This window comes from Ambystoma mexicanum, chromosome 12 (genome assembly GCF_040938575.1).
Source record: "Ambystoma mexicanum isolate Mex_15411 chromosome 12, UKY_AmexF1_1, whole genome shotgun sequence".
Taxonomy (NCBI): Eukaryota; Metazoa; Chordata; class Amphibia; order Caudata; family Ambystomatidae; genus Ambystoma; species Ambystoma mexicanum.
Window position 1 is genome coordinate 668,729,252 of NC_090936.1, and position 27,576 is coordinate 668,756,827.

Sequence of the window (27,576 nt, forward strand, 5' to 3'; positions counted from 1 at the left end):
ACTCCGAGACTGGACCTTTGGACTGAACATTGCCTGCCATCCCAGTCAGTGCTTGCACTGTTCCTGCACCATGTTAATCTGTGAAGTGCTGTCCTGTGGCGTGGGGAATTGATCCAGGATCCCCTAGTTGCATTCAGGTGGGTCTTGGTTTGGTTTCCCGTGTTGACTTATCTACTTATCACAAGACAGTCTGGCGTCAACTTCACCATCACCTGGAACATCAGGTACGAAGCGCCAGCGAGACACTCTGCTTAATAGATTAAGACACCTATCCACCAGCTCTGACATGTACCCCGACCAGGAAATACAGAAGTAACTATGAGCCCTCCGTCATGAAAACACTGCCTTGTGAAAATTGGCGGTTACTCAGGCAGCTTCAGTCGCACCTGAAGCCGAGGTAACCATGGCTCATATGTCTCCAATGAAGTTTGACGGGGACCCTAGGCGGTTGGTGGAATTTTGTAATCATTGCAAGGTTCATTTTTTGTTTCAGCCCTCCCATTTCACTCAGGGGAAAGATCGGATACATTCTTGGGAATATGATGGGGAGTGCTTTGGCCTAGGCCACCCCATATGTCGCCACCAACAGCCCCATCCTGGAGGATTTCATTGTCTTTGAGCGGACCTTTATGGAGGTATTCCAGTCCCCTAATTTGGCTGCAGTAGCTCAGGACCAGCTGATTGAGGTTCGTCAAGGCGGAAGCGATATTATATCTCATCTGAGCTGATTTAAACAGTTAGCAGTGGATTCCAAGTGGCCGGAAGTAAACCAGAACACCTTAATCTGCCAGAGATTGAGAGACAAATGCTAGGATGAACTGCCATGTATCCCTGAACCCAGAACACTGGCTGCCTTAATTGAACAGGTGTTGAAGATTGATCATCACCTGACAGAAAGAAGAGGGAAAGGACTGAGAACTGAGCGAATGCACCCACGACATTTGTCCAAACCAGTGGTTCCTGTCAGTTCTGCAGATCCGTCACCCCGGAACCTATGCAATTGCGGGCCATATGTGGTCTGTTGTATGAGTTAGAAAAGCAACGCTGACGTGCTAATCGCCTCTATCTGTATTGTGGAGCTTCTGGTCATTTCTTGGGTACTTGTCCTTTACGTCCTCCCAGGCGTTCTGAAAACTAGATGGTTTGTTGTTAAAAAAAAGACAAAGACAAGCATGCTGTTCTCTCCAGCCCTTCTTCCTGTGGCACCCATGCAGCCAGTACCTCTTCTTGTTCTACGAGTCCAGATCCCTTGGGGTAATAGACATGAAGAAACCACAGCCTTGCTCGATTATGGGGCGTGGGGAAAATATATTGACACAGCCTTCGTCTCCCAGGTTCGGATTCCGGTACATCAGAAAGAGCAAGCAACTCCTGTGGATGTCATCGACGGGACACCGCTATCCACTGGTCCGGTCCGCAAGCATACCGGACGTCTCTTTGTTTGCATCAATGACCATTTGGAACAGATCCCGTTCAATGTAATAAAGACACCCTCCTACCCTGTGGTCTTGGGTTTGCCCTGGTTACTGTTTCACAACCCTCACATAAACTGGGAAGCCTGGACTTTAATCTTTGCATCCAGTTATTGTATTCGGCATTGTTGTGTTGGACCTGTCTCCGAAATCATCTCTACCTCTTTGGAGTTTTCTTCGGCCAACTCGACACATCAATTCTGTTCTCTCTAAATCATACCAGTGGTGTAGCACCAGTAATCAAGTATTTTCTGAGCCGGATCAGATTCCTTTGCCTCCTCATCGAGTCTGTGACTGTTGTTCCATTGACCTTCTGCCCGACAGGGCCACAAGGAAAGACCTACTCCTTGATTATTGCCTATTGAATGAAATAACACGTAAGGATCGGTACCATTTGCCCTTGATCTGTAACATTATTGAATCTCTTCACACTGCCAAGTTCTTTACCAAGCTGGACCTCAGAGGGGCATATGATCTGGTTCAGATCAAGACGGGTGATGAATATAAGAGGGCCTCCAAGACATCCAGTGGGTGCTATGAATATAGAGTGATGCCATTCGGTCTTTGCAATGCCCACTCGGTTTTCCAGCACTTTATGGAATCAGTCTTTTCTGATTTGATCGGCCTAAATGTCTGGATCTATCTCAAAAACATTCTCATTTTCTCCACCACCCTGGAGGCACATGTCCTTCATGTGCAAGAGGTTCTGTCTCGTCTGACCGAGAATCATCTTTGCGCCAAGGCTGAGAAGTCCCTTTTACTTCAGGAAAGTATTGCATTTTGTCTATACACGATTAGCAGCTCTGCCATACAGATGGATCCTGCCAAGGTAACGGCTATTTTTCTATGGCCACAACCTCAAGATCTCAAATCTTTACAACTCTTCCTAGGCTTCATTAACTTCTACTGTAGTTTCATCCTGGACTTTTCTTGCCTTACTTCTGTTTTGACAAGACTCACCAGCACCAAGGTGCCATATGTTTGGGATTCCGATGCTAGAATGGCATTCAAAAGACTTGAAGAAATCTTTTATCTTCGTACCCATTCTTTGTCATCCTATGAAGAAGTTAGCCTTTATCGTTGAAGCTGATGCCTCAGACTTTGCTATCGAGGCTGATCTTCTCCAGAAGGAACATAGCACTGGAATGGAACATCCCGTTGTATACCTATCTCGGAAACTGTCATCAAGTGAACGTAACTATACCTTCATCGAGAAGGAACGGCTAGCGATCAAGGGGGCCTTCGAAGAATGGAGGCACCATCTCTTGGGCAGACGGTTCTTGGTGGAGGTTCGTACCGATCATAGGAATCTCCAGTTTCTGTGAAGAACCCTTTGTATCCATATGAGAATGGGTAAACTGGGGAGGACCAGTGATAATGGTCTATATTGTCCTCAAGGTTTAGTTAGTTTGAGTTTTTAATTCAAGGACCCAGAAGGACAAAGGGAATCAAGTTCGGACTAGCGGTAGATGGAACAATACTGACTCTCATCTCTTGTCCGTCTCAGTTTACTCATTCTTGAAACGTATTGTGATACTTTACTACTGATTTCTTGGAGTGTAATGGGACCATTAGGTATGATACTGCAAGCCTAAATTTACTGTGACATCTGCTGGACCTCTAGAACTGGTTGTGAATTGTTAACCATTTCTCTCCCTCTACGTATTATGTACGTATGTGGCCTACATGTGAGTAGCCTATCTGTATTCCATGCTAACTGGCGTGATGGATTTTGTGACTATTCCTGTATCAGTATTATTTGGTTGTGATGATGACTTTATAAATGTATTTTTAAATGTCTCGGATTTGTCTGCCCCACTCCTTAGACATACATGTATTGTGACTACCACCAGGTATAGGGATTACATTTAGTTTAGGAGTGGGCATGGCCTGCCTATAGATCTTTACTGTTTGTATGCATACACTTTTTTCTACTGTGTGTAATGTTTAACTTTAAGCACATATTTTAACCTACACTTACTCTCTCTGTAAGTTTTCTATAAGGTGCCTTTTTTTCAGTATACCAGTTGGTGCATTCTCTGGGGGTAACCATTGGGACTAACTATAATTCACTGGCGGCCTACCTCTTCCATTCTGTTAAGCCCCACTGCTCCACCAGAAGAGGTTGGTATAACGTTTGGCTAAGATCCCTGCATTGCCAGTAGGTTAATGGTTTACATCTCTCTGTAGATGGCTGTGGAAAAAATCTCCCCACAGTCAGAAAAGCCACCCACTTAATTATGTTTTACATCGGAATTTGGTTTTGGTATTGGCAACACAGAACATGAGAAAAAGGTTCCAGAATTGGACAATATTTGAGTAGTAATATTAATGGCGGTTACCATTTTACACTTACAAATTGTGTTGGTCAATCAGTTTTGTTGCTCTCACTTTACCTTAATATTATTTATTCAGAAGCAAGCGGGATGGGGTAGGATAGGATTTTCAAAAGCTAACATCGAGTTGTAGGATACCCTGCAGTTCATGTTCAAATGAACGGTGCACAAAATAAAAGCGTAAACGTGTCTTTACGCTTTCATTTTGTGTTCCATCTCATTTTCCTGCTGTTCCAAGCCACAAACCAGAGATTAAAAGGAAAAGTAAAGGCGTGTTTGCGTTCATTTACTTTTCACAGTTACACTGCTTTGTAAGTGTTAACAATTGCAAGTAGCGCAAGTGAGCTGGAGAAGGGGGTGTAGAATGGCTGCACTGGAGAACCTGGGCTAGCACTGTAGCATTTGTGTCCATATGTATGATCTTATTGATACACAAAGATTACAGCAATGCTCCCCTGCCACACTTGGTTCATGTTGTGTTATGTTATGTTATGTTATGCTATGTTATGTTATGTTATGTCATGTTATGTCATGTTATCCAATATTTATATTGCACCCATCAACAGCATAGTGGTCATACGGCGCCTGGCCTTGTCCGAAAATTGGCATATTGTGACCTTGTTATGGTGTTGCCAGACCTTAGTCTATGGAAAGGAGGGGGAGGGCTGGCTGTGCGGACAGGAAAGATATATAAGAAAATAAAATGACCAAAATCAAGGTTTGCATCAGACTCAACAGGAACGTCTTTAACCATCTCAAATGTATGCCCTAAAGTCATCTCACTGGAGACAGATTCTTCAAGGCCAAGTGTGAGAAGTACCACATATCTAATAAAACCAGGATGCAGGCAGTGCATAATTCACAGGATGTCCAGAACGAAGGGAACATTCTCTGCAGCACCTCGGGTTGGTCATTAGCCCACTTATACCTGGTGAGAAGGACTCTGAATTTGATAAAGTGCAGGATTTGCACCGTATATATAGAGACTTTACACTTTGGTTAAAGCACATCAGGACAATGAAGAATTTTTAGATTGTATTAGAAGGAAATAGGTATATGTGAATCACCTGGGGTTCCCATTCCCAAATTAGGAGTGGTCCCTGCGGCTTAACTGGGCAGCTCCCACCATGTCAACCCAGGCTTCCACTTTTACACCATAAGGATTCTCAAAATACCTGTAGAGTTGTGCATGGTGGTCCCCACTGTCTGTGTCTATTCCTTACCCTTTAGGGGGATGGGGGGGACTAAAGGTGTGTCCTTATCAGACTCTCTCCATCAGGAACTTTCTAAGGTACCTAACTTGTTGATCTGTCTTCTCTTTCAATCTGTTGACTCCACAGAGTCTTCTCACTCTCCTTTCTCCTCTTGTCTCACACCCATCCTCATCAATGTGTCTATTTCTCTCTGTTTCTATCACCACTGTATCCTTCCACTGGTCTTACTGGTCTTTCCCAATTCTTCTATCGCTACCCTCTAACTGGTAACTCCTCTGTACTTATGCTCCACTTCCTGGTCTTAGTTCTATCCCTATCTTTCCTCACATTATGTGCTCTCTCTCTCTCTCTCTCTCTCTCTCGCTCTCTCTCTCTCTCTCTCTCTCTCTCTCTCTCTCTCTCTATATATATATATATATATATATATACATTTTACTGTCTCCACCCATCAACTCTGTCCTTGTCTTCCCAACAAACCACACTCCCACCACTACACTTGCCTCTACTCCCCGATACTCACCCTTCTTACTCTAACTTCCCTCTCTTCCACATGCACACAGTCTGACTCACTCCTACTTTTATCTTCCCATTCTCTCTATCTTTCCTCAAGTCTATCTCACTCCCAAAAAACTTGAATGGTACCGCCCTCTCAGACTCAATACCTTGACTCTCTCTCTATACTGCAACAGTCTTCGCTGCCACCTTCTTCATCTGGTACAACCTCCTTGGCCCACCTTCTCTGCTCCTGACCTCAACCAAACACTTTGCATCCCTTTCAGGACCTGCTGGCTTTTTAGAGACCTGATCCACTCGTCTAAAAGAAATTTGGGTTTCCCATTGGACATTTACTTCAGCTTTACCCCTTGGCCAATTGCTAGCTGAATGATTCCCCTAGGGGCAAATAATTCGACTGCAAGTCTTTAAGAAGGTTTCTGGCCTGCCCCTTTTCAATCTTCATTCTTGTGCAGGTAGCCCTAAGCCCAAGCTGCTAATTTTTCCTGAATTTCTCCCCATGATTTGGTGAATTTTGCTTCCAACTAGGTTTGAGGAGGATTTCTGCGTCCCCCCCGTTTCCTCTCCAGTTTCTTTCCACTCTCAGCCCATTTACTGTTAACCCCCATCCTCCTGGGGTCATTCTAGGTTGGTTGGTGGGTTGGGTTTTTGGTGTCTCATTCCTTTTGGGAAGGGAAAATAATTCAAGTCCATTCCATTGTTGGTCATGACTCCATTCCTCTTTCTCTGGGACAGGAATTTCCATGTTGTACCCAGGGGCATTCTGGGGGTTGCTGTTCTGGTCTCCCGCTACTAGCTCAAGGTTCTGTGGCAACAGGATTTATGTCAGGCTTCGCAAAGGTTGGATGTTCAAAGGTCTTGGTTCGAAGGAAGTACACATGAGAAATGTAAGAACCAGATTAAGGTCCCAAACTGGAACCAATAAAACGGATTGGAGGGAACACATTTGTCAGTCCCTTCAGAAATTGTATCACTAGTGGCATTTTGAAGAAAGATACCTTTTGAGACGAGCACTTTAAATTGACAGCGCTACCGATATCCTTTTAATGTGCCAACCTGGAGCCCCAGTTTAGCCAGATGTACCAAGAACGATAACACTATAGGTGTACTGCACAAAAAAGGATCCCCATTCATGTCCCTGCACCAACTGCAGAACTTGTTCCAACGTCAGCAGTACAAGGATTTTGTTGTTGGCCTTTTGGCCGAAAGTAAAATCTCCATTAAATCATCTAGGAGGTCCCAATCCGTATACCTCAACCTCTCAGAATCCAAGCGTGAAGGTTGAGTGTCTTGACTTCTGGATGGAGAACCTGACCTTCCTCACGCGTGAGAAGATCCTCTCTTTGCAGAAGATGTACTGGAGGTCAGGTGGACATGTCCAGAAGGTCCGGGTACCAGGTCCTCCTTGCCCAATCTGGAACAATAAGGATCATGCATTTCCCAAACTTTCTGAACCTCCTGATCACATGAGGAATAACAGGGACTTGAAGAAATGCGTATAGGAGTGGAAACTCCCAGTCCACTATGAATGCGTCAAATGCGTCCGCAAAAGCTCCTCTTGTGGGAAATTCCCTGGAGCAGTACAGTTAGAAATTCCGGCTCACACTGGTCATGAACAGATCAACTTCAGGGATTCCCCAAAGGGCAAAGATCTCTTGAAGGACTTCCTGAGCTAGTTCCCACTCGTGGGAGACTGTGCTCTGCCTGTTCAAAGCATATGCCGCTGTGTTCCCCTCTCCAGCTAGGAGAGCTGCTAATAGAAAGACACCCTCTTGAATTGCCCAGAACCAGATCTGCATTGCTTCTCTGCACAGTGGTGATGACCCTGCAACTCCTCTCTTATTGAGGTGGTGCATGGCCACTGTGTTGTCTGTCATTATCAGGATATTCTTTCCCAGGACAGAGGGCACATAGGGCATCAGCACTAGTCTGATTGCTCTCAGCTCCAAAAGATTAGTGTATAGTTTGGACTCAGTCAGGCCCACCACATAAGATCCTGTGTGACTCTGCTTGGAACCTGAAGAAGGTCTGACATCTTGCATGAGAATTGGGACCATTGAGTCCTGAGAGCCCATTGGAGAGATCTCATTCTCAGGCGAGCCTCTGGCACCAGAAAAATGCGGAATGCCATGAGGCTGAGCCACCTCAAAAAATCAAAGTCGGGGAGATGCTGGGCACTCTGGAATTTGGTGACCATCTGTAGAATGTGCTGAGCCCTCACCTCAGGTGGTAAGGCTTTTCCCAAGGATGCATCCAGGACTGTTCCGATGCACTGGTGTATTTGAGATGGTATCATGTGGAACTTCTTGTAGTTGAGGGAGAAGCCCAGTCTGTGCAGAGAGTGGCAGGTTATACTGAGATGTTCCAGGGCCTGTTTGGAAGAACGTGCCCTGATCAGCCAATTGTCCAGGTAGGGGTAGACGTAAATACCCCCCTCTCCTGACAGTCGCTGCCACCAGTGCCATCAGCTTGGTGAAAAACCTCGGGCAGAGGTCAGCCCGAATGGCAGAACTCGACAAATGTCAATGAGAACTGTCAACAGCGAACCTCAGATACCTCCTGTGCTTGTGATGGATAGGCACATGAAAGTAAGCATCCTGAAGGTCCAATGATACCATCCAATCCTGGATCTGGAGGGCCTGAATGATCGGAAAAAGGATAACCATCTTGAACTTGACCTTCCTGAAAAACTTGTTCAAGTATCTTCAATTCATGATGGGTCTCAATCATCTGTCCTTCTTGGAGATTATGAAGTAAGGGGAGTACCAACCCGAGTTCCTCACCGCTTCAGGTACTGGTTCTCAAGCACGGTCAAAATTTCCAGCACAAAGAGTGAATCTGAAAATTCTTAAGAGTTGCTCCCTTGTGGATGATCCTAAGGCCTTTATAGAACGGGAAGGCAGTAACCCCAGGCTACTGTTTCCAATGCCCATGCATCTGAAGAAATACCCCGCCATTCTTGCAGATGCTGTGAGAGTCTCCCTCCCACTGGGGTTTTGTGCACGAAGGCCTCAGAGAGGTTTTGAGGAGGCTGATGCAGCGGCTGAGGGTAAAGCAGCCATTGTCTAGGTGGATTAAGCACCTCTCCCCCGTCCACCACGGGGAAACCTTCTCTGACCACTTTGACTTGCCAGTCCTCTCGCTCTTCCAGCTGAGGCATGAAAATGAAAGGACCTGCCCTTCCAAGCTGTTCCACTGGGGCGAGTTTGTGGTTGTCTGATTACAGTACCAAGGGATTTGGCTGTCGCTTTGGAGGTCTGAAGCTTCTCTAAGCTCTCATCAGCCTTGCTGCCAAATAAGTGTGTGCCATCAAAGGGCATGTTAAGAAGTCTTGGTTGCACATCCGAAGTATACCCAGACTTCATTAACCACCCAAATGTGCATATCACCATGCTAGCCACCATTGTTCTGAGAATATTGTCCAAAGAGACGTGACCAGTTTGAAGGGACTCACACATAGCCTCCTTCCAATCTTTAATAATGTTCAAAAATCTGTCTCGTTCTACCCTTTCGGAATATGATCAGCCGCCATCGCTATACAGTCCCATAGGGTAAATGTGAATTTAGCAAGTGCGCATTTGGCATTTGCCGATTTAAGGGCCATACACCCAGCCGAAAAGACTTTTCTTGCCAAGGCATCATTACGTTTGCCATCCCTGTCTGGGGGAATCATTGGGTAGGGAGTTTGCTTTGAAGTCAATGTAGCAGACTGTACTACCAGGCTTTCTGGAGTTGGGTGTCTTAATAGGTAATAAGGATCGCTACTAGAGGTCCTGTATTTACTTGTCAATTTGTTATTTACTGCCAGAATTAATTCTGGCGTATCCCAGTTTGCACTGACCCGCCTTTGCAAGGCTATATGGAAGGGAAGAATACGATCCTCTTGGGGTCCCTTGCCCAAAATGTCTGTCAGGTCATCCTGCTCATAAAGTGGTGCAGGGCTGACCTACCTCAAGAATTCAATGGCTTTTGCCATTAATTGTCTATATGACCCCTCTCTGTGATCGGAGGGATCTGGTCTGCCATATTCAATCTCTGGGGAATTGTCTATTCCACTTGCCATCTGTAATGTCTCATACAGATCCATCATCCATGAATCGTCTGTGATTAGAGCCTCTGGAATGCCTTGAGTTCCATACTTCAAGCCAAAAGGTCGATCTTCATCATATGATGGCTCATACTCCTTATAAATTGACAAAGTGGCTTGAAAAAGTCCTGTCTTGGAAGTGGAGTAAAAGATGGTTTATTTTTCTCAACCTCCTTTGACAATTTTGGCATTCAACAACAATTTCGGGATTCGACGACAATGGCGTCTAAGATTTACCCGATAGGGACATCAAACTTTTTGTTGTCGAAGGTGTCAAAGATTTTGGCTTTGACAGGGCAGGTTCTCAAGTCGAAAGGACTTTCAAAGCTTTTCTAGGAGTTATATCACAGACACCTGGGCTCATGGGCGCATGGGCCTTGGCCTATGCCTTTTCCTGGTCGGGTTTTTCCTCAACAGCAGCATAGCTCCTTCTCTTGTGTTTCGAGGAGGTGGAGGCCGCAATCTGGAAAACCTGGAGCCTTTTTTGTCTGAATCTCTCCCATTCAGTTGGTGAAGCTGATTTCGTCAGGCAAGTTACCTATTCCGGGGAGGACCTCATTGAAGAGAACGGCGACCTGTGATGCCTTTTCTTCATTTGTCGTGAAGACGAAGATGAGTGGTGAGATCCACTTCTAGATCGAGTTCTTTTAGCTTTCTTCAGACGCTTTCTTCAGACTCGTCAGAGGATCGCTTTTTCGATAGAGTCATCGAAGGGGATTTATGTATCCTACCTGTAGCTAACAATCCCTTTAAGTTCTTTCAGGGCTTTCACTGTCATCGAAAGGCAGGATCCACACTCTGATGTCTTATGATCGGATCGCAAACACCACAGACACACCCGATGGGGGTCCATAAGGTACATCTTCACCCCAGAGTCTTGGCATTTTTTAAACCTCTATCTTTGAATCGACGATGCCGATGAAGATGCCATAGTTTACTCAATAGGTTTCTCGAAGGAACCGAAGCACGCTAATCTTCTGAAGCGATAGCTCTCACAGAACAAAATAACTGAAGCTAACAGTTGCTGCACACACTATATGTACCAGTGGTGATTTTCCCATCATGACGGATGCCCTAGAGGTACATCAAGTCGGCTGGCATCAACATGCACGCCCCCTGCTGAAAAAGTTTCCTAAGTAGCTTAAGCTGGATATGGAGATATATATAAAAAGATGAGTAATACGTGGGAGGACACAATCCATTCGAAAGTGAGGTTTCACAGGACCATATTGGACCAGTGGAAAATGTGCAGGTGGGTGGAAGAATCTGATGACAGCAACATACCATGGAGAACAACCTAGAGTGAGGCAGAAGAGAGAAGGGCCCGAGAAAGATCATTGTGATGGGAAGTGGGTACAAGGTGGGAGTAGGGTGAAACTTCTACATCAATCCCTACCAGAGTTCATCAGACCATCAACACCAATATTGCACTCAGCCTGGCAGAAAGATTCATCGAGATAGAACCCTGTGGAGAGGGCCTTGAAGACAGCACTTGAGGGACATTGAAAACACCTATTTGCCCAGGAGCAATGGATCCACAGCCTGGGCAACCATGCAGCCCGAGGAAAGGGTCAGAGGAGAAGAACACTTTCCTGGAAGCACCAAGAGGGTACAGACCTGATGGAAAATTCTTTTAACCTGGGACACTGGAAGATTTTGGAAATATTTGTTACCATTAGATAACCAAGTTAAATTGTGTTGAACTTTGTGAACCTTTGGCTACTTTGTCAAACATCCCCTTTGAAGCAGGAGTGTCTATTCCTTTGAACCCTTGTTTGAGAACACCCACTGGCCCTACTCACATTACACCTTAACACTTGGAGAAATCATGCTGACAACTTAGCTTACTGAGTTTTATCTAAAAACTCGCAACTTTTGTTAAACCTGAAAGACCTTTATGATAAAACCGCTTATTTTACTTTTTGTGTCTCGGTCTCAGGTGTGTAGCACAGTGACAGTAGTTGGCAGCACACTGTTACACATGGTTTAACCACTGGGCCAGCTTTTTCTTCAGGGTTGATGAAGTAATGTAAGTCTGGTTCATGGAGTGATTTCACTGAAAATGTGGGGTTTACTACCATTGTCTCTGAAGGACTATGCCCAAAGTAGAACCTGGATCATCTTGTCCAAATGCTCACAATAATGCCTCTGCTGTATGGGTATCCAGAAGGAGTTGTATCTCCTACCTTTATGTGTGAAGGAGAAAATGGGAACACATTTGCTTTTGTGAGTGCTCTGTTCCCTGAAACCTGATGCAATGCCTGCTGTTGTTAGGGTTCTTTTAAGGTGGATATCCATGCCTTCTAAGAAAGGTGCTAAATTGATCAACCAAATAGTCCAAAGAATGGTAAAAGTAAGACATTCAGGGGACCAACATCAGGAATCCGACCTCATCTTTCATTTTCGCAAAATTATTTTTTTTGTCAAGACAAATGTATATGGTTATGTTTTAAGGGACCTAATTTCTTCTTCTTTAAAACTGCTTGATTTCATTTACTGCAAACATGTGTCACACTTATCGAATGTCATTGTCTTCTGTGAAAAGATACTAAAAAACACTTTTAGATTTAGCTTTTAATAGCATTAAATAATTATGAAAACATAAAGGCAGGCGCCTACTTCCAGTACAGTCTAGACATTTGTGTATGTGCATATGTATAAACAAAATAGGATTTGTAACATCACTGTACCTCGTTTGCTGTGTTTGCCTTCAAAGGAACATAAAAAAAGAAAAACATAGATTAATAAATGGTGATGTTTTGAATCCTTAGTCACCATTTTGACACATTGTAGATAATTCAACACATTTATAGAAACCCTGATTTGTAGGCGTAGGACGAACATATTTTTTAGCTAGACTAGTACTCCGGCACTGATTATGCACTTTAAACCAATGTACTAAACACTCTCGAAGCAGATGAATGTGTGACGAGTAGCTCATAAAAGTACACTCGCTACTTTGAAATCATTTCATTTTCAAACTTTATTGCGGCGTGAGCCATAAAAGTTACCAACAAGTACAGTTAACAATAAAATAATTAATTAAATAAATCATACTAAAAGAGGCCCACAGCATTCTCATCCTTAAAATTTATTAAAAACAAGCAATGAAACCATCAATAAAACATAAATAAATATGAATATAAAGATACAAATTATTACATACAATTAGACTCCAGTTAGTTTAATAAACAGCACATAGGTTAGCCAGGATTATTGACTGGATGTCATTACAACTGTTGTAAGACTAGCATTGCTCACTTTAGACCTCCTCAACCATGATCTATGTAAATACTTGGTGACAAAATGAACTAATGTAAAGTCACACGTTCTCCTAAAAGTATACTGTTGCCATTTCACCTTGAAAAATGCCAGCAAGTCTAACGATTGGGGCTATATATTTTCCTTGTACATCTTTGTACCAAACTGTATTATTATGCCCAGTCTAGGTCTGAGGGAATGCTGCCAGTTCCAAAGTAGTAAGACGAAATTCTAGGTATAAAGAGCATGCCTTATCACATCCAGGTAGGCTTCATAACCAGAGTCAGGCTTGATCATCAGATAGAGGCGACCAGTGCTAAGATTAGCATAGGGCGCCTCCATAGACCATCGAGATGATTAAAACTCACTCGCTTGATCAAGCCCTTGGTTTCACTGGTCATGGTTTCCGGTGACCTCCATAAATGGCCAAGATGCAAGTCTAGGAGCCAGGATTTCAGATGTTAAACCAATGAAGAGAACACAATCCTTCAAGAGTCATAACATACATAAGAGATTTTCTAGAATTATCTAAACCTGGAGAGGTCCATAACCTCACCCAATATAAAATAGGTTTCAACTTAATCAAATCTCCCACTAGTTGTAGGTCACATTCCAAGTGCCTGATGCTTCCACTGTATTTTTCCAGGGTGGCAGTAGCTTTAAGAACTTGATTTTACCACAGCCCATTTTTACAGAACTTGATGCCTCGATAGTCATAGGTTGATACTTGCTCGAGGGCCAACCCATCTACTTCAATACTGAGCGTCACTGATTTGGCTGATCTGTGCCTAAATGCTATCATTTTAGATTTCCCCTTATTCAATTCTAAATGCAATTACCTGACTTTTGTTAAAGATCGCCAAAGTGTTTTTGAGACCAATCGAGGTTGTGGCCAGCAGCACTGTATTGTCGGCAAAGAAAAGCACAGGGAATTCATCTTGCCCAGCCTAGGTGAGTCCAGGCTGCGTGCCTTCAGCTCCTTGATTACTTCATTAATATATAAGCAAAAGAGGAGCAAGTCCAGCACACACCCCTGACTAACATCTTTCTCGGCATCAAGCAACTCAGTGAGCTCTCCACCTAGGCCCCAACGTACTGATGCTTTGTTGTTGGTATATAGTAACTGGATTAAAGTTAACAAATTAGGGGGGATTTTCCTTTTAATCAACATCTGCCAGAGTTGGTTCCTTGGAACACAGTCAAATGTTGTCTTCAGATCTACAAATACAGCATAAATCCTAGCCCTATCTAGCCTTGTGTACCTTTCCAGAATCAGCCCAAGCCAAAACTCTGAACAATCATACTGATACCTTTCTGGAAACCTGCTTGAAGGTGGCTGATTATTCCAGTTGCCTCTGCCCAGATTTGCAAGCATCCCCAAAGTAAATTAGCAAACATTTTTCAGAAATTTGGTGATAGTTCTCAGGCGTCCCTCTATCACCCTTCTTAAAAATTGGACGATTTCCGCTTGACACCACGATTGGGGAACCTCTCTTGAATTAATCACAGCATTGTAAATTTGGCAAAGAACCAGAGCCCAATTCAACGCATCCTTAAAAAGATCAACAGGGATCATGTCTGGGCCAGGTGCTTTCCCACCCACCGAGGCACTGATTGCCCTTTCAACCGCCTTCACAGTAACTATTTCTATGTTTGAACCTGTGGTGTGACTCCATCTGATATATCTTCCAACTGCAAATCCCCATTATCTTGGTACAGATCCAGAAAGTGTCTCTGCCAGGAGGAATGGGATATACTACACTGTAGCTCATTAGGTGTGTTGAGATCTTTTCAAGCAACCATTGACCAAAACAATCAAGGATCATGGTTTTACATGCAGCTGTTAGTACGTCCCACCTATCCTTGTTAAAAGCGAAATTTCTATTTTTAATTAATGTCTTACAGGAGGACCCAAAGAATCTTAACTTCCCTTTGTTCACCAACTACTGCTCCTTTAAACAGGACATTACCCCTGGCTACTCGACACTCAACATCAAACTGAGAGTATGGCGATCATGGCTCGAAAAGACATTTTGAGAGCTCCAATAGTGATATGAGGTCTGGAGTGAAAAGAGAAGGGGAAGCAATGTGGTTTGCATCAGACCCATCCGACTCAAGTCTCTAACCATCTCAAATGTATGCCCTAAAGTAATCTCACTGGAGACAGGTTCTTCAAGGCCAATTGTGAGAAGTACCACATATCTAATAGCACTAGGATGCAGGCAGTGCATAATTCACAGGAAGTCCAGAATGAGGGGAGCATTCTCTACAGCACCTTGGGTTGGTCAGTAGCCCACTTATACATGGTGGGAAGGACTCCAGATTTGATAAAGTGCAGGATTTGCACCGTATAGTAGACACTTTACACTTTGGTTAAAGAACGTCAGGACAATGAAGAATGTTTACACTTTATTAGAAAAAAATAGGTATATGTGAATCACTTGGGGTTCCCAAGTTAGGAGTGGTCCCTCTGGCTTAACTGTGCATCCACGTCAGCTCCCACCACCTCAACCCAGGATTCCCCTTTTCTCCATAAGGATTCTCAAAATACTGGCCCCCACTGCCTGTGTCTATCCCTTACCCAAAGGGGTTCCAGGGGCTAAAGGTGTGTCCTTATCAAACTCTCTCCGTCAGGAACTTTCCAAGGTACCTAACTTGTTGATCTGTCTTCTCTTTCAGTCTGTTGACTCCAAAGATTCTTCTCACACTCCATTCTCCTCTTAACTCACACCTATCCTCATCAATGTGTCTATTTCTCTCTGTCTCTATTGCCACAGTATCCTTCCACTGCTCTTACTGGTCTTTCCCAATTCTTCTATTGCTACCCTCTAACTGGTACTTATGCTCCACTTCCTGGTCTTAGTTCTATCCCTCTCTTTCCCCACACTGTGTGCCCTGTTCTTGCCACGCTCTTTCTCTCTACATATATCCTTTTTACTGTCTCCACCCATCAACTCTGTCCTGGTCTTCCCAACAATCCTCACTCCCACCACTCCACCTGCCTCTACTCCCTGATACTCATCCCCTGACTCTTACACTTTCCACTCTTCCACACGCACACAGTCTGTCTCACTTCTACTTTTAACTATTTCCCATTCTCTCTATCTTTCCTTAAGTCTATCTCACTTACTCCCAAACAACTTAAATGCTACCACCCGCTTAGACTCAATACCTTGGGCCTCATCACGAGTTGGGCAGTAACGCCGGCGCTATCAGCGCCAGCGTTATTAACCCTACCGCCAAACCCACCAGCGCAATTAGCCTCCGAATCACGGGTTTGGTGGAACAGGAAATCCCCATTCCCCACTGAGCCCATTCAGGAATGCCCCATTCCCCATTGGGCTCAATGGGGAAATTTCACGCTCTTACCGCCGGCGGATTTCCCGCCAGCGGCAAGAGCGCGAAATTTCGGCGGATTTCCCCCGAGCTAAGAGCTGGGGGAACATCAGCCGAAGCCGTGATTTGGCGTACCCTTAAATGCAGCGGTAATAGCTCTACCGCCGCATTTAAGGGTTGCCGCCAAACTCGTGATGAGGCCCCTTGACTCTCTATTCTGCAACAGTCTCCGCTGCCTCCTTCTCCACCTGGTACAACCTCCTCAAAAGTCTCTTGGTCCACCATCTCTGCTCCTGTCCTCAACCAAACACTTTGCATCCCTTTCTGCACCTGCTGGCTTTTTAGAGACCTGTTCCCCCTGTCTAAAAAAAAAAAACTTGGTTTCCCATTGAACATTTACTTCAGCTTTAACCCTTGGCCAATTGCTAGCTGAGTGATTCCCCTAGGGGCAAATAATTCGACTGCAAGTCTTTAAGAAGGTTTCTTGTCCGCCTCTTTTCAGTCTCCCTTCTTGTGCAGGTAGCCCTGTGCACAGGCTGCTAATTTTTCCTGCAATTCTCTCCACGATTTGGTAAATTTTGCTTCCAACTAAGTTTGAGGAGCATTTCGGTGTCCCCGGTTCCCCTACAGTTTTTGTTTCCCACTCTCAGTCCATTGGCTGTTAACCCACATCCTCCTATGGCCATTCTAGGTTGGTTGGTGGGTTGGGTTATTGGTGTCTCATTCCTTTTGGGAAGGGACAATTCAAGTTGTGGTCTGAAACACTTGTGTATGACCGAGATACAAATAAAATATCATATCATATCATAAATCCATTCCAATGTTGGTCATGACTCAGTTCCTCTTTCTCTGGGACAGGAATTCCCAGGTTGTACCCAGTTACATTCTGGGGGTTGCGGTTCTGGTCTCCAACTACTAGCTCTGGGTTCTGCGGCTACAGGATTTCCGTCAGGTTTCACGATGGTTGGGTGTTCAAAGGTCTTGGGGTGTTCTGAAAACGAAGGAAAGGGGACCTGGCCAGGAAAGAGGATGATAGGTTTTGTGTCAGGGACAGTGGTACCAATAGCCCTGTATATCTTTAAGCACCCTGAGGAGCCAAGGGTCAATGGGTTCCTCCAAGCCCTACACCAGCTTTGGAGTAGGACTGGCTCTACCAGGACCTTGATAGGCCTCCTTCCCAGATTGAGAGGGGTCCTAAACCCTCTCTTGAAGGGTAATACTATGACTCTGTCACCACTAGCTAAAGCCCACGCTTACCCAACCCCACTGGAGGGAAAAATAAACTAAGTATGGCATATGAGAGGAGATCACCACATATCACCCAGTGTATCTGTGCATAAACAAAAGAATAGGCTTTAACTGTGTCTACGGGTAAAATCATTTAGACAGAAAATAAGTTGACATTACTGATAAAGAGCTAATCCACTTTCTTCTTCTATAATATAAAAAGGTAGTTTTATTATACCAGTAAAATCCTTCTTGTCCCTCCTTTGGTTGTATGTGATGCATTATCCAAAAACCCACTCTGGATCAAGTAGAAACCATTAGTTAATGGACCAACTCGAATTTCAGCTAGGAATTTAGTGATTAACTAACTCAATATTTGAATAGACATTTTGAATCTCATAGCAACCAAGAACCCCCTTACCATGAGGAACAATGTTACCCGAGCCCTACTTATTTAGCCAAAAACACTGGGGCACAGGGGCCTGTATTAAGTTATAATCCAATTATAAATATAAGCCAGCATGCAAAATACTGTAACAGACATGGTATTGGTTTAATATTGCCTACATGAGAGAGAAGGTCAGGTGTCATGTTCATTCTGGGTAATTGAGTGGCACGTGTGTCTTTACTGTTACCTTCCTTTAGTTTGTTCCTCAAAGGGTCAACGGATTTGTCTCCATCACCTGCCCTTATGTCTCTGAGCTTATTAACATCTCTCTGTGCTGAAGTCTTCACTACCTCCTTCAAGTCTGCAACTGTCCTACCCCATTTGTAGAAATCCTCTGCTGACCCAAATGTCCTGGCAAACTATTGTGCAGTTTCCCATCTTCCCAATTATTCAAGGGTCCTTGATTGGTTGTCTTCAATCAGATCACTATGTACCTTGAGGAGAATAGAAATGCACTTGAATCTGGCTTCTGTAGTAACCACTCAGCTGAGACTACACTCATGCAGGTTTCCAACTTTCTCTCTGATTGCACACCAATCCAAACTCTCTGCTAATCCTTTTGGTCCTCTATGCCAACATCAACACTATAGACCACACGCTCCACGACCTTGGCTTTCACAAATCTTCTCTCACGTAGATTGTCTCATACCTGGACCATCACTTCTTTAAAATCATCTGAAACTTGGAAGCACCCCCACCCGTTCACTGTCCGTGACCCCCAACAATCAGTCTTCGGACATCTGCTCTTCATCTTCTATACTGCTTCCCTCAGAAGGCTCATCTTGTCCTTTGTCTTTCATTGTCACCTCTTTGATGACAAAATGCAAATCTATGTTTTCCTTTCTCTCCTTCACCCCAACCTTCTTCAAAGGGATGATAAACTTTGCTCAGCACAAGGATATTGCTAGGAAGGCGTGTGGCTACATTATTGCCAAATGGGAGGCACATTTATGTGGCAAACCTCAGGTACAGGCAATGTTCCTTCTGAATCAGAATGTGAAAGTAGGTGTCCTGCAAATATTACACATCCATCGAATCCCCTGTTTGAAGGGACACAAGAATTTTGAGCAAGGCCAACATGTGGAAAGATTCCACAATGAGTAACTTGGAATGATACAATATCGGGAGTAAAACTTTAGAACTTGCTCTTTTATAGATAACAATGCTATTGCCACCATATTTTTAAAAAATGTTGACCCTCTCGCAAAATGTCCAGGGATGTGTTCTGGATCGTTTGTGGTGAAACAGGAGGGGTTTCAGGAAGGGAGAGAGAATAACCATTCTCCGGAATAGAAAGGAAAGGACCCATGGGTCTGCAGGGATTAATTTTCATTGGTTTAAGCAAGCCTCAAGCCTTCTTGCAACTGGGGATGCATGATCTTTGATAGTGATGGTGTGTGGCAAATACAACCCCTTGGGAAAGTTAAATATATTTTTTGGTATCCTGTGATGAAGATGTCACTGTAGATGTTGATACAGATTTAGCTTAGCCTCTGCCCCTTTTTATGTTAGACAGGTAAGCCTTTGCACTGGCACTTGAAGACCGCCTGTGTTTGATTTCTAGGTTAATCAGTGGTTGCATTGCCATGCATTTAACAGTTCTTACATGAGGGCTGGGTACCTCTAAACAACACGGAACTGCAGAACTTTGGAAATGCCAAGCAATACAGACATAGGGTTGTTCCCATTATATTACAATTAAACATGAGTTGGTTAAATATTCAAGTTATCAGAATCAATGTGATTTGATTGTGATACTTGCATATTTAACCAATTCATGTTTAATCATAGTCCAACGAGAACAACCCTCTTTGTGTGTTACTCATACATTTGCAGCCAACCTTTTCATCCCCATTAATTCATTATGGGAGGTGGGAATGGGAATTTTATGGGCCTGAAAAGAGGGGCTGGAAGGAGGGGTGAGAGTTTGGTATGGGACCCACCCCAATAACTGGGAGCCAGGGCTACTAAAAAGAGGAGCAACAGCGAAAGAAACAGGAACGAATTTCTGAGGATGAAAGTGTTGCCTTTCAAAATATGGATGATGAAACCATGTACAAACGATGGCTAGTGCTACTGTCTAAAAACCTGCTCTAGGCGGTTGAACCGATTTGGAGTTTATTGATTTCACAGCTGTAACATTGGATTTACACTTTTCTAAAGCGTCATCATTGGAGTGATGGAAAGAGTTGTGCTATCAAATGGAGGACTTTCCTCCCGAATGTCAAGGTGTGAAGACGCAGCAGAAAGATAAGCCTTTCTATGGATACAAAGAGTGTTATTTAGAGCCCTGCTTGCAGTGAGATTCATATCTTTGTAAATCTCCACTTGCTGCTGTGCTGCTTCCCTGCCTTCTGAAATCCAGAAGGTAAACTCATCAATAACTTTAGTAGGAAGACATTTAGTAAAGCGCTCTAAATTTCCCCATTTTGGAAGTTTAAATCCAGCTAAAACTCTAGAGGCATTTATCTGACTCAATTGCAGTCATATTGAAAAATGGTTTGAATACGAGAACTACTGACTCTTACTGTGTAATTACTTTCATTTCTTACTCCCTTCATTGCTATTCGGTGGTACCGATGATGAGGGATCAGAACACAATTTCTCGCTAGATGGTACTGAATGTGCATTGTCAGGGGATTTGGCAGCCACATGTTTTACCCTTGTGTCTAGCATGTCCGCTTGGATTGGTAACAAGGCTTCAAAACTGCTTTTTGATAATGACGTCACAATGCATGCATTGAACAAATCTCCAAGGACCAATTTAACCAGTACTTTGCCTCCATCGAGTAACGCTTCCCTACAATGAGTTAATTGTTTTTTGTCTTCCTTCTGATGCGTGCTCACAATGGAGCCATCATGAGGGAGCTGCCTCTCAGATGTAGCATGAAGGCCCCAAATGCACCCAGTACCAATGGGTGACCCATGTGTGCGCATAGCTTGGAAAGACTTTTGTCCTCTTTCCATATTGTGGGGCTTTCTAATGCTTGCCAAACTCTTCTATCACCTTCATTATCGGTGCAATCAGGGGCATCAAGAGTCGTCTGTTCTGCAAGGAACTGGGGCAAATACCAAGGCACAAGGTACAAGTACTCATTGGATAAAAATGTCCAGATATTAGATGCATAGAATGTGAGGAACGGCCTCTTAGAAATGTCCCCCATAACTAAAACACCTTTGGAAGCCAGTCTTGAAAGGCATGTAGGAGAGGGAGCCACAGCTATGGAAGGACATTTAAATATTGATCAAACAACCCAGTCATTGGCCACGCCCACAGTTTGGGCTTTTATGTAGGCATGGGAAAGGCACTTTCAAGGCACTGCCCTAGTGGTATTAACTGCCTATTGATGGTAGCAGATACACAATGGTGCAAGTACTTGGGCATCTAATAGCAGTGCCTGGAAAAATGCCCAATACCTATATACAAGACAAAACTGTTGGTGTTGCCAATGCTTGTTTTTAACAGTACTTCAGTGAAGGACACACATGCATAATGTTTATAAATAAAGTGGGTGAAGGCAGACCTGGTTAAGGCATTTTTATTATACCGGGAGTGGTTTTACTGCTCCAATCAAGTCATTGACTTTCAGAAGTCTGCTTTGAAAAAACACTGGCATGTACTTTGAGTACAGAGTTTGACAGTAAGGCTTGATTAAAGTGAGCTCAAACATTTCCCTCGAGGAGGTGTTTTGGATCTGGAGGGGCAGGAACTGGGTGGGAATGGATATGGGGATTAGTATGGCCATTGGCAGTAAATGGGTGGGCAAATACCCAAGCAACACCTACAAGCTTTGTATCTCTCCTCACATGCCTTTTCTCCCCATCAGTACTATGATACAATCATTTCCGCTTATAGGTGGCGCTAAAGTGCCACCTAATAGCCAAAACTGATAAAATGGTAAGAAAGGAGGTTGTTGTACAGCAGTAGCAAAATTCTGACGACCTGCATTGGCGAAAAACAGGACCTTTGTTATGGCAGTTGGTGACGTGTGGCTAGAGTGAGCAGGGCTTGGGCGCAGAAAAACATGTGCACAGACTTATGTAATTAACTTTTGGGAAGTGAAGTGGTAGCGTATCCTTGAAAGCCAGTTTCCCAGCACTGCCTGCGAATGTAAGCCATTTCAAGCAGTTAGGAGAAAATCAAAGAAGGTCGACAGAGAACTCGGAGTCCTTGAGCCTTGTTAACCGAGAGGCTTTAAGTTGGGGTGTATTGCAAATCTGAGTCTCTCTCTCGATAAACTTCTTTTGTTTATTATCGCCGTGATGAGGAGCCATTCTCATGGGGCATTATTTCTTTTGCCCAAGTTTCGCATGCCTAAAATGCCCTTAATAAAGCATTAAACAATCTAACTTGTTGTGCTCTGGGATAATCCTTTCTCAGCTCTGTGGCAATCATACAGATGGGAATGTTTGTGGGCCTGATTTACAACACGTTTTTCAATGGGGTAGGACTGTTGAAAAAGCCTTTTGTAAATCAGCCCAATAGTGTGCAGACATGAACCTGAAGTGTTTCTTTACTCGCCTCAAGTTTAGAAGAGATGGGTGCAGTATCCTCTCGAAGATTACACACAACTATATTTGCAAATGCACGTTTCTTATTCTTTTGTTGGAGTATGCATGTTTTCAGATAAAACTTTTTAAATAAGAGATGGGTGCGTTTGAGTCTGCCATTATATTTTTGGAATATGCGATAGAAAGACTAAAAGAAATTGCTGTAGTTAAGCACCATGATTGGTAAAATCACCTTGATAAAATTAAAAGATGAACCTTTCTATTGACTGTGATACAATACATACCAGAATGTTAAATCAGGTCGAACCAAAGAAAATCTAGACTATGTTTCAGTCATTTTGTCCAGGGATTGTATGATTAGATGTGTGTTTACATGCGTGTGAGAATAAGGAATCTAGGAGACTGAGCATGAAAGGCAGCAGGAGCCTATGCTAAGGAGATTGATGAGGTGAACTTTGGGTTTTGGAGGGAATACCGGGGTCTCAGCACCCCTTGACACCAGTTTTACATTGATTATGTTACAAAATGCAGGCTGGCTTTAAACTGTTTTATGGTCAAATGTAATGATTTCCCAATTCTTAATTTTATTCTTGAAACTTATTTCTCAGTGCAAATATCGATTTTGCTTGCTTTGTAAGTGGTAGTTTGTGAGGAATATTTTGAAAGCACGATATGCTTTTATATGCTTTTATAGATCTAATGACAAAACAACAAATGGGCTTGGCCTGACCTTTAACTAGATGCCATTACCTCTGTGCCTCCCTTGTAAATTAATGGGTGCAAACGATACAAAAGAGGGACTAACGAATCAGTTAAGGGGAGAACACAGGTATATATTTTAGAGCCCCATGGACGCTCTACTCTATGTTCTCAACTTTTCCAGGGGTGTCCGCATGCATGCAACAATTCTGAACAGTAGCATGATGGGCTTTTTGTGTGACAAGGAAAGCTTAACAATAATAGTGTACGTTGTGGATAACCGTGGATGTGTTCTAAAGCAGACCAATTACCTTTATGAGAACATTCTAGAAAATGAGAATAGTGATATGCATGTTCCTCAAGGTTTTCTGAAGCATACATCTATCATTTCTATTTGCTAATGATAAGGTCTCTGGGTTCAACGTAAGGAGTTGACAAGCATCTCCGTCACTAGCCGGGCACACATACCATAAATAAGCACAAACGTCAATGGGAGTACAGCAAACAAAGGAAAAGCACTCAAATAGACTTACCAGATTCATCACTTCCATGGTGTTCATCTAAAGGGGGAAAGAAAAAGAAAACATTCAGGGCAAAATATTCTTACAAGAATTCTCCAGTGTATATAAAGGTTTGCAGTTTCTGAAGTGAACTGGATAGACCAAACTGAAATCTATATACATCATTCCAAGGCAAGGCGCCCCACAATCTCTAGACTGTCAGGCTTGCGACATACAGGTACAAAAAAGCTCCAGCAACAAAAGCGTGGTGGATGTCTCTGTGGCTCCCTTTCAACAGACAATGCCCCTGGATTTTAGGAAATGATCACTGCTGCAGATCTTTACAGAGATCAGAATAATTAGATCTTGGGAGCGATAGATTGCTTCATGGTCTTGCTGTGTTTTGTGAAAATGCTGTCCTACCTTGGAGCAAATGTGAATCTAGCCAAAGACCGTTGAGCGAGAGTGTACGCCATGAATGCATTGTTTAAGTTTGACTTCTGGAGCAAGTAATCATGCTTCCTGCTAACTAAAATTGCAACTTTCAGCAGGTCAAGATACAATCCACCTTTTGGATTAAGAATGATCAGAGAAACGAGGCCCTCTTGTAGGGAGTGAGAGGGGGGGGGAGAACAGAAACGAAAACAAATAAAATCAACCTACCAGATTTGCTACTTTTGCCTACAAGGAAAATAATACAGAGATTGTAATTCAATATTTTCTGATCATTCTTTACTTTTCTATTGGTTGAGCGCATTCAAAGGGGAATGCAAGGGGGACAGATTTATAACACAGCATCATAACGTCACTTGTCTCTCGGCAGAGCAATGCAATATTAGGCAGTGGCACATTTGTGAAACCAAGAAATCGTGAAAGGGCATCCCAGCACCAAATGACACTTGGAAGGCGTGCTGGCGTGCATTGAAAAGAGTCATGGGATGCTTGGGCCATGGGGAAAAGCTTGCTGCTCAGGTTACAGCCTGTCTAGGCCACTGCACCCATTTCCACATTAACCCAGACATGTCCTTCTTCTCCGAGTGTGAACACGAGAGTATCAGCAAAACAAACTAAACCATGACATTGCAGGATATACAGTTCTGCAGTTGTCTTACTGTACCATGTACGGTCAAGTCGACTTTTCATCCATGTTTCATCATTAATAAATATCATGCCTTCTTTAGGACCAAACATTCAGATACTCCATAGAATGTCCAATTTACCATCAATGCAGTGGTGTTAATGAGTATCATTCATACTTATGGGTCCAATATTAGAATATTTAATGGATATGGCCAAAACATTTTACAATCAAATTGTCAAGATCACTGTGAGGAGTCAGGAATGAAACTCGGACACAAGTTAGCCATGTTTTTGGCTAAAGAATTTTATTGAAAATAAAGGGTTGGGAAAAGGCCCCTCTGACCCTGTTCTAAGAGGAATGCCTACCTTAACCAAAATTAACAAACAGTCTGTGTCAGGATGTCAAAATCAAACTGTCCTTGTGTCCAAAGGTTTTATTCGACCATCACACGAAAACTAAGTTATAAAGGTGAAAAGGAAAACTGTCTTTAATCTTTTTAGTTCTTGCAAATGTGTTCATAAAAAAAAGAGTAGTTTTAAAACATAAAACGTTCTTTATATGTCCCTTGCCTTAGGTTTCTTTTCCTTGAAGTTTCAACACAAAACGTCATTTATACAGGAAGAGTTATTGTTCCACAATGGGGTTCCTTTCCCTTTGGTTTCTCTTCCTTGAAGACCACAGTTCCTTGTGTCTCATTTGGCCCACAATAGTATTGTCAAAGCCAAAGCTTCCTAGCTTTGTAATTCTTGTAATTCTTTTTTTCAGGACAAGGCTTTTCTTGGTATGTTTAACACAGTTCTGATATTTCTGTACTTAAAGGTTCTTAACAAACTTGTCATTGCTTGGTGTACTCTCCGGCCAGGGCCTCTTGCTGTTACACATATGTAATTTCCCTGATATACTCTCCAGCCGGGGATTCTTGTTCTTCATTGCTTGCAATTGCCTGGTATACTTTATTGCCAGGGATTTCTGTTCCTTACATATGTAAAGCTTGCCTGTTAAACTCTCATGCCAGGGCCTGTGGTTCTTTCAATTTTGCAATTGCCTGATATACTTTTCTGCCAGGACATCTGCTTCTTGCACACTTGTAACTTTGTTCCTTACACATTTATAACTTGCCTGGTATACTATCCTGCAAGGACTTCTTATTCTTGCACAGTAGCAATTGCCTGGTATATTTTCCTGCCAGGGCCTCCCATTCATGTACACTTGAAGTTACCTGGTATTTTCTATATTCAGGGCTTCTTTGATTCACATGAGATTTTAAACCATTTCCACAACCATATATTCACTTTATTGGATATTGCATCCTCTTGATATACACTTGGTTTTGGTGCTCCCATTTATTTACATTCCATACATTCACACACTGACAGGGGTTTTGCTCCTTGTCCCCTTTTCACAGTTAGTTTGTTCATGTCCTCTCTTTCTGTGGTTCTTTTTACAGTTATTGGTATTTAGTGCAGTTGCTGATATGCGAAAGGGTCCCCACTGTCTTTGGCCTGAATCACTGCCTCTTTGTGGCATTCTCTGGCTTGTTTGCGGTCATTCTGTGAAGGTACGCCACTTGGTTTCCCTTTGTGGCTGTTTCCTGTTCAGCTTCTCGTCTCCCGTGGTGTCTCTTCCACAGGCCTGCTTTCCATCTTGCTCTGGTAAGGAAGGGTTTGTTTACAGCAATCGGCGCACTCCCAGGAGTCTTCCTCTGAATCCTGTCATCTTGGCAGCATGGCCCGCTCTGTCAGCATCTCCCCTCCTCACTGATGACGCCCAGCAAGGCTGAAACATGTCTGGGGATGCTTGTGGTCTCATGCAGAAGGGATGTGACCTAGCAGTTCGGGCTGGACTGCTCCTTTTGGGGTAGGACCAAGCCTGATTTGCATATGGATTTTGCCCTTCTGTAATGGCTTGGCAGGCTGAAAAACAATGGTCTGGAGGGTTGCCCAGAGCTTTGCCCATGGTTATGATTCATTCAAAACCTTCCAGCCATCACGTTTCTGTTTTGCTAAAGTCGTCCCCGAGTGGGACGGGTATGCCCAGACGTGGGTCCCGAATCTGCCGGGCCTAGAGACCCAAGCTACTCCTCACTGATGACGCCCAACAAGGCTGAAACATGTCTGGGGATGCTTGTGGTCTCATGCAGAAGGGATGTGACCTAGCAGTTCGGGCTGGACTGCTCCTTTTGGGGCAGGACCAAGCCTGATTTGCATATGGATTTTGCCCTTCTGTAATGGCTTGGCAGGCTGAAAAACGATGGTCTGGAGGGTTGCCCAGAGCTTTGCCCGTGGTTATGATTCATTCAAAACCTTCCAGCCATCACGTTTCTGTTTTGCTAAAGTCACCCCCGAGTGGGACGGGTATGCCCAGACGTGGGTCCCGAGTCTGCCGGGCCTAGAGACCCAAGCTACTCCTCACTGATGACGCCCAACAAGGCTGAAACATGTCTGGGGATGCTTGTGGTCTCATGCAGAAGGGATGTGACCTAGCAGTACGGGCTGGACTGCTCCTTTTGGGGTAGGACCAAGCCTGATTTGCATATGGATTTTGCCCTTCTGTAATGGCTTGGCAGGCTGAAAAACGATGGTCTGGAGGGTTGCCCAGAGCTTTGCCCGTCGTTATGATCCATTCAAAACCTTCCAGCCATCACGTTTCTGTTTTGCTAAAGTCACCCCTGAGTGGGACGGGTATGCCCAGACGTGGGTCCCGAGTCTGCCGGGCCTAGAGACCCAAGCTACTCCTCACTGATGACGCCCAACAAGGCTGAACCATGTCTGGGGATGCTTGTGGTCTCATGCAGAAGGGATGTGACCTAGCAGTTCGGGCTGGACTGCTCCTTTTGGGGTAGGACCAAGCCTGATTTGCATATGGATTTTGCCCTTCTGTAATGGCTTGG

General features: G+C 43.8%; 1 protein-coding gene across 50 annotated transcripts in view; it reads right to left on the reverse strand.

The window, feature by feature from the left end:
- LOC138513982 (mucin-19) overlaps positions 1 to 27,576 on the reverse strand; it is a 1,848,798-nt gene that overhangs the window by 1,603,206 nt on the left and 218,016 nt on the right. For all 50 annotated transcript variants that reach the window (XM_069629210.1, XM_069629207.1, XM_069629194.1 and 47 more), the window contains exons 16-18: positions 24,269 to 24,286; positions 23,639 to 23,665; positions 12,313 to 12,330 (exon numbers count right to left, since the gene is read on the reverse strand). In XM_069629210.1, the coding sequence (XP_069485311.1) occupies positions 12,313 to 12,330; positions 23,639 to 23,665; positions 24,269 to 24,286 (63 nt within the window). The remainder of the gene's footprint in view (positions 1 to 12,312; positions 12,331 to 23,638; positions 23,666 to 24,268; positions 24,287 to 27,576) is intronic.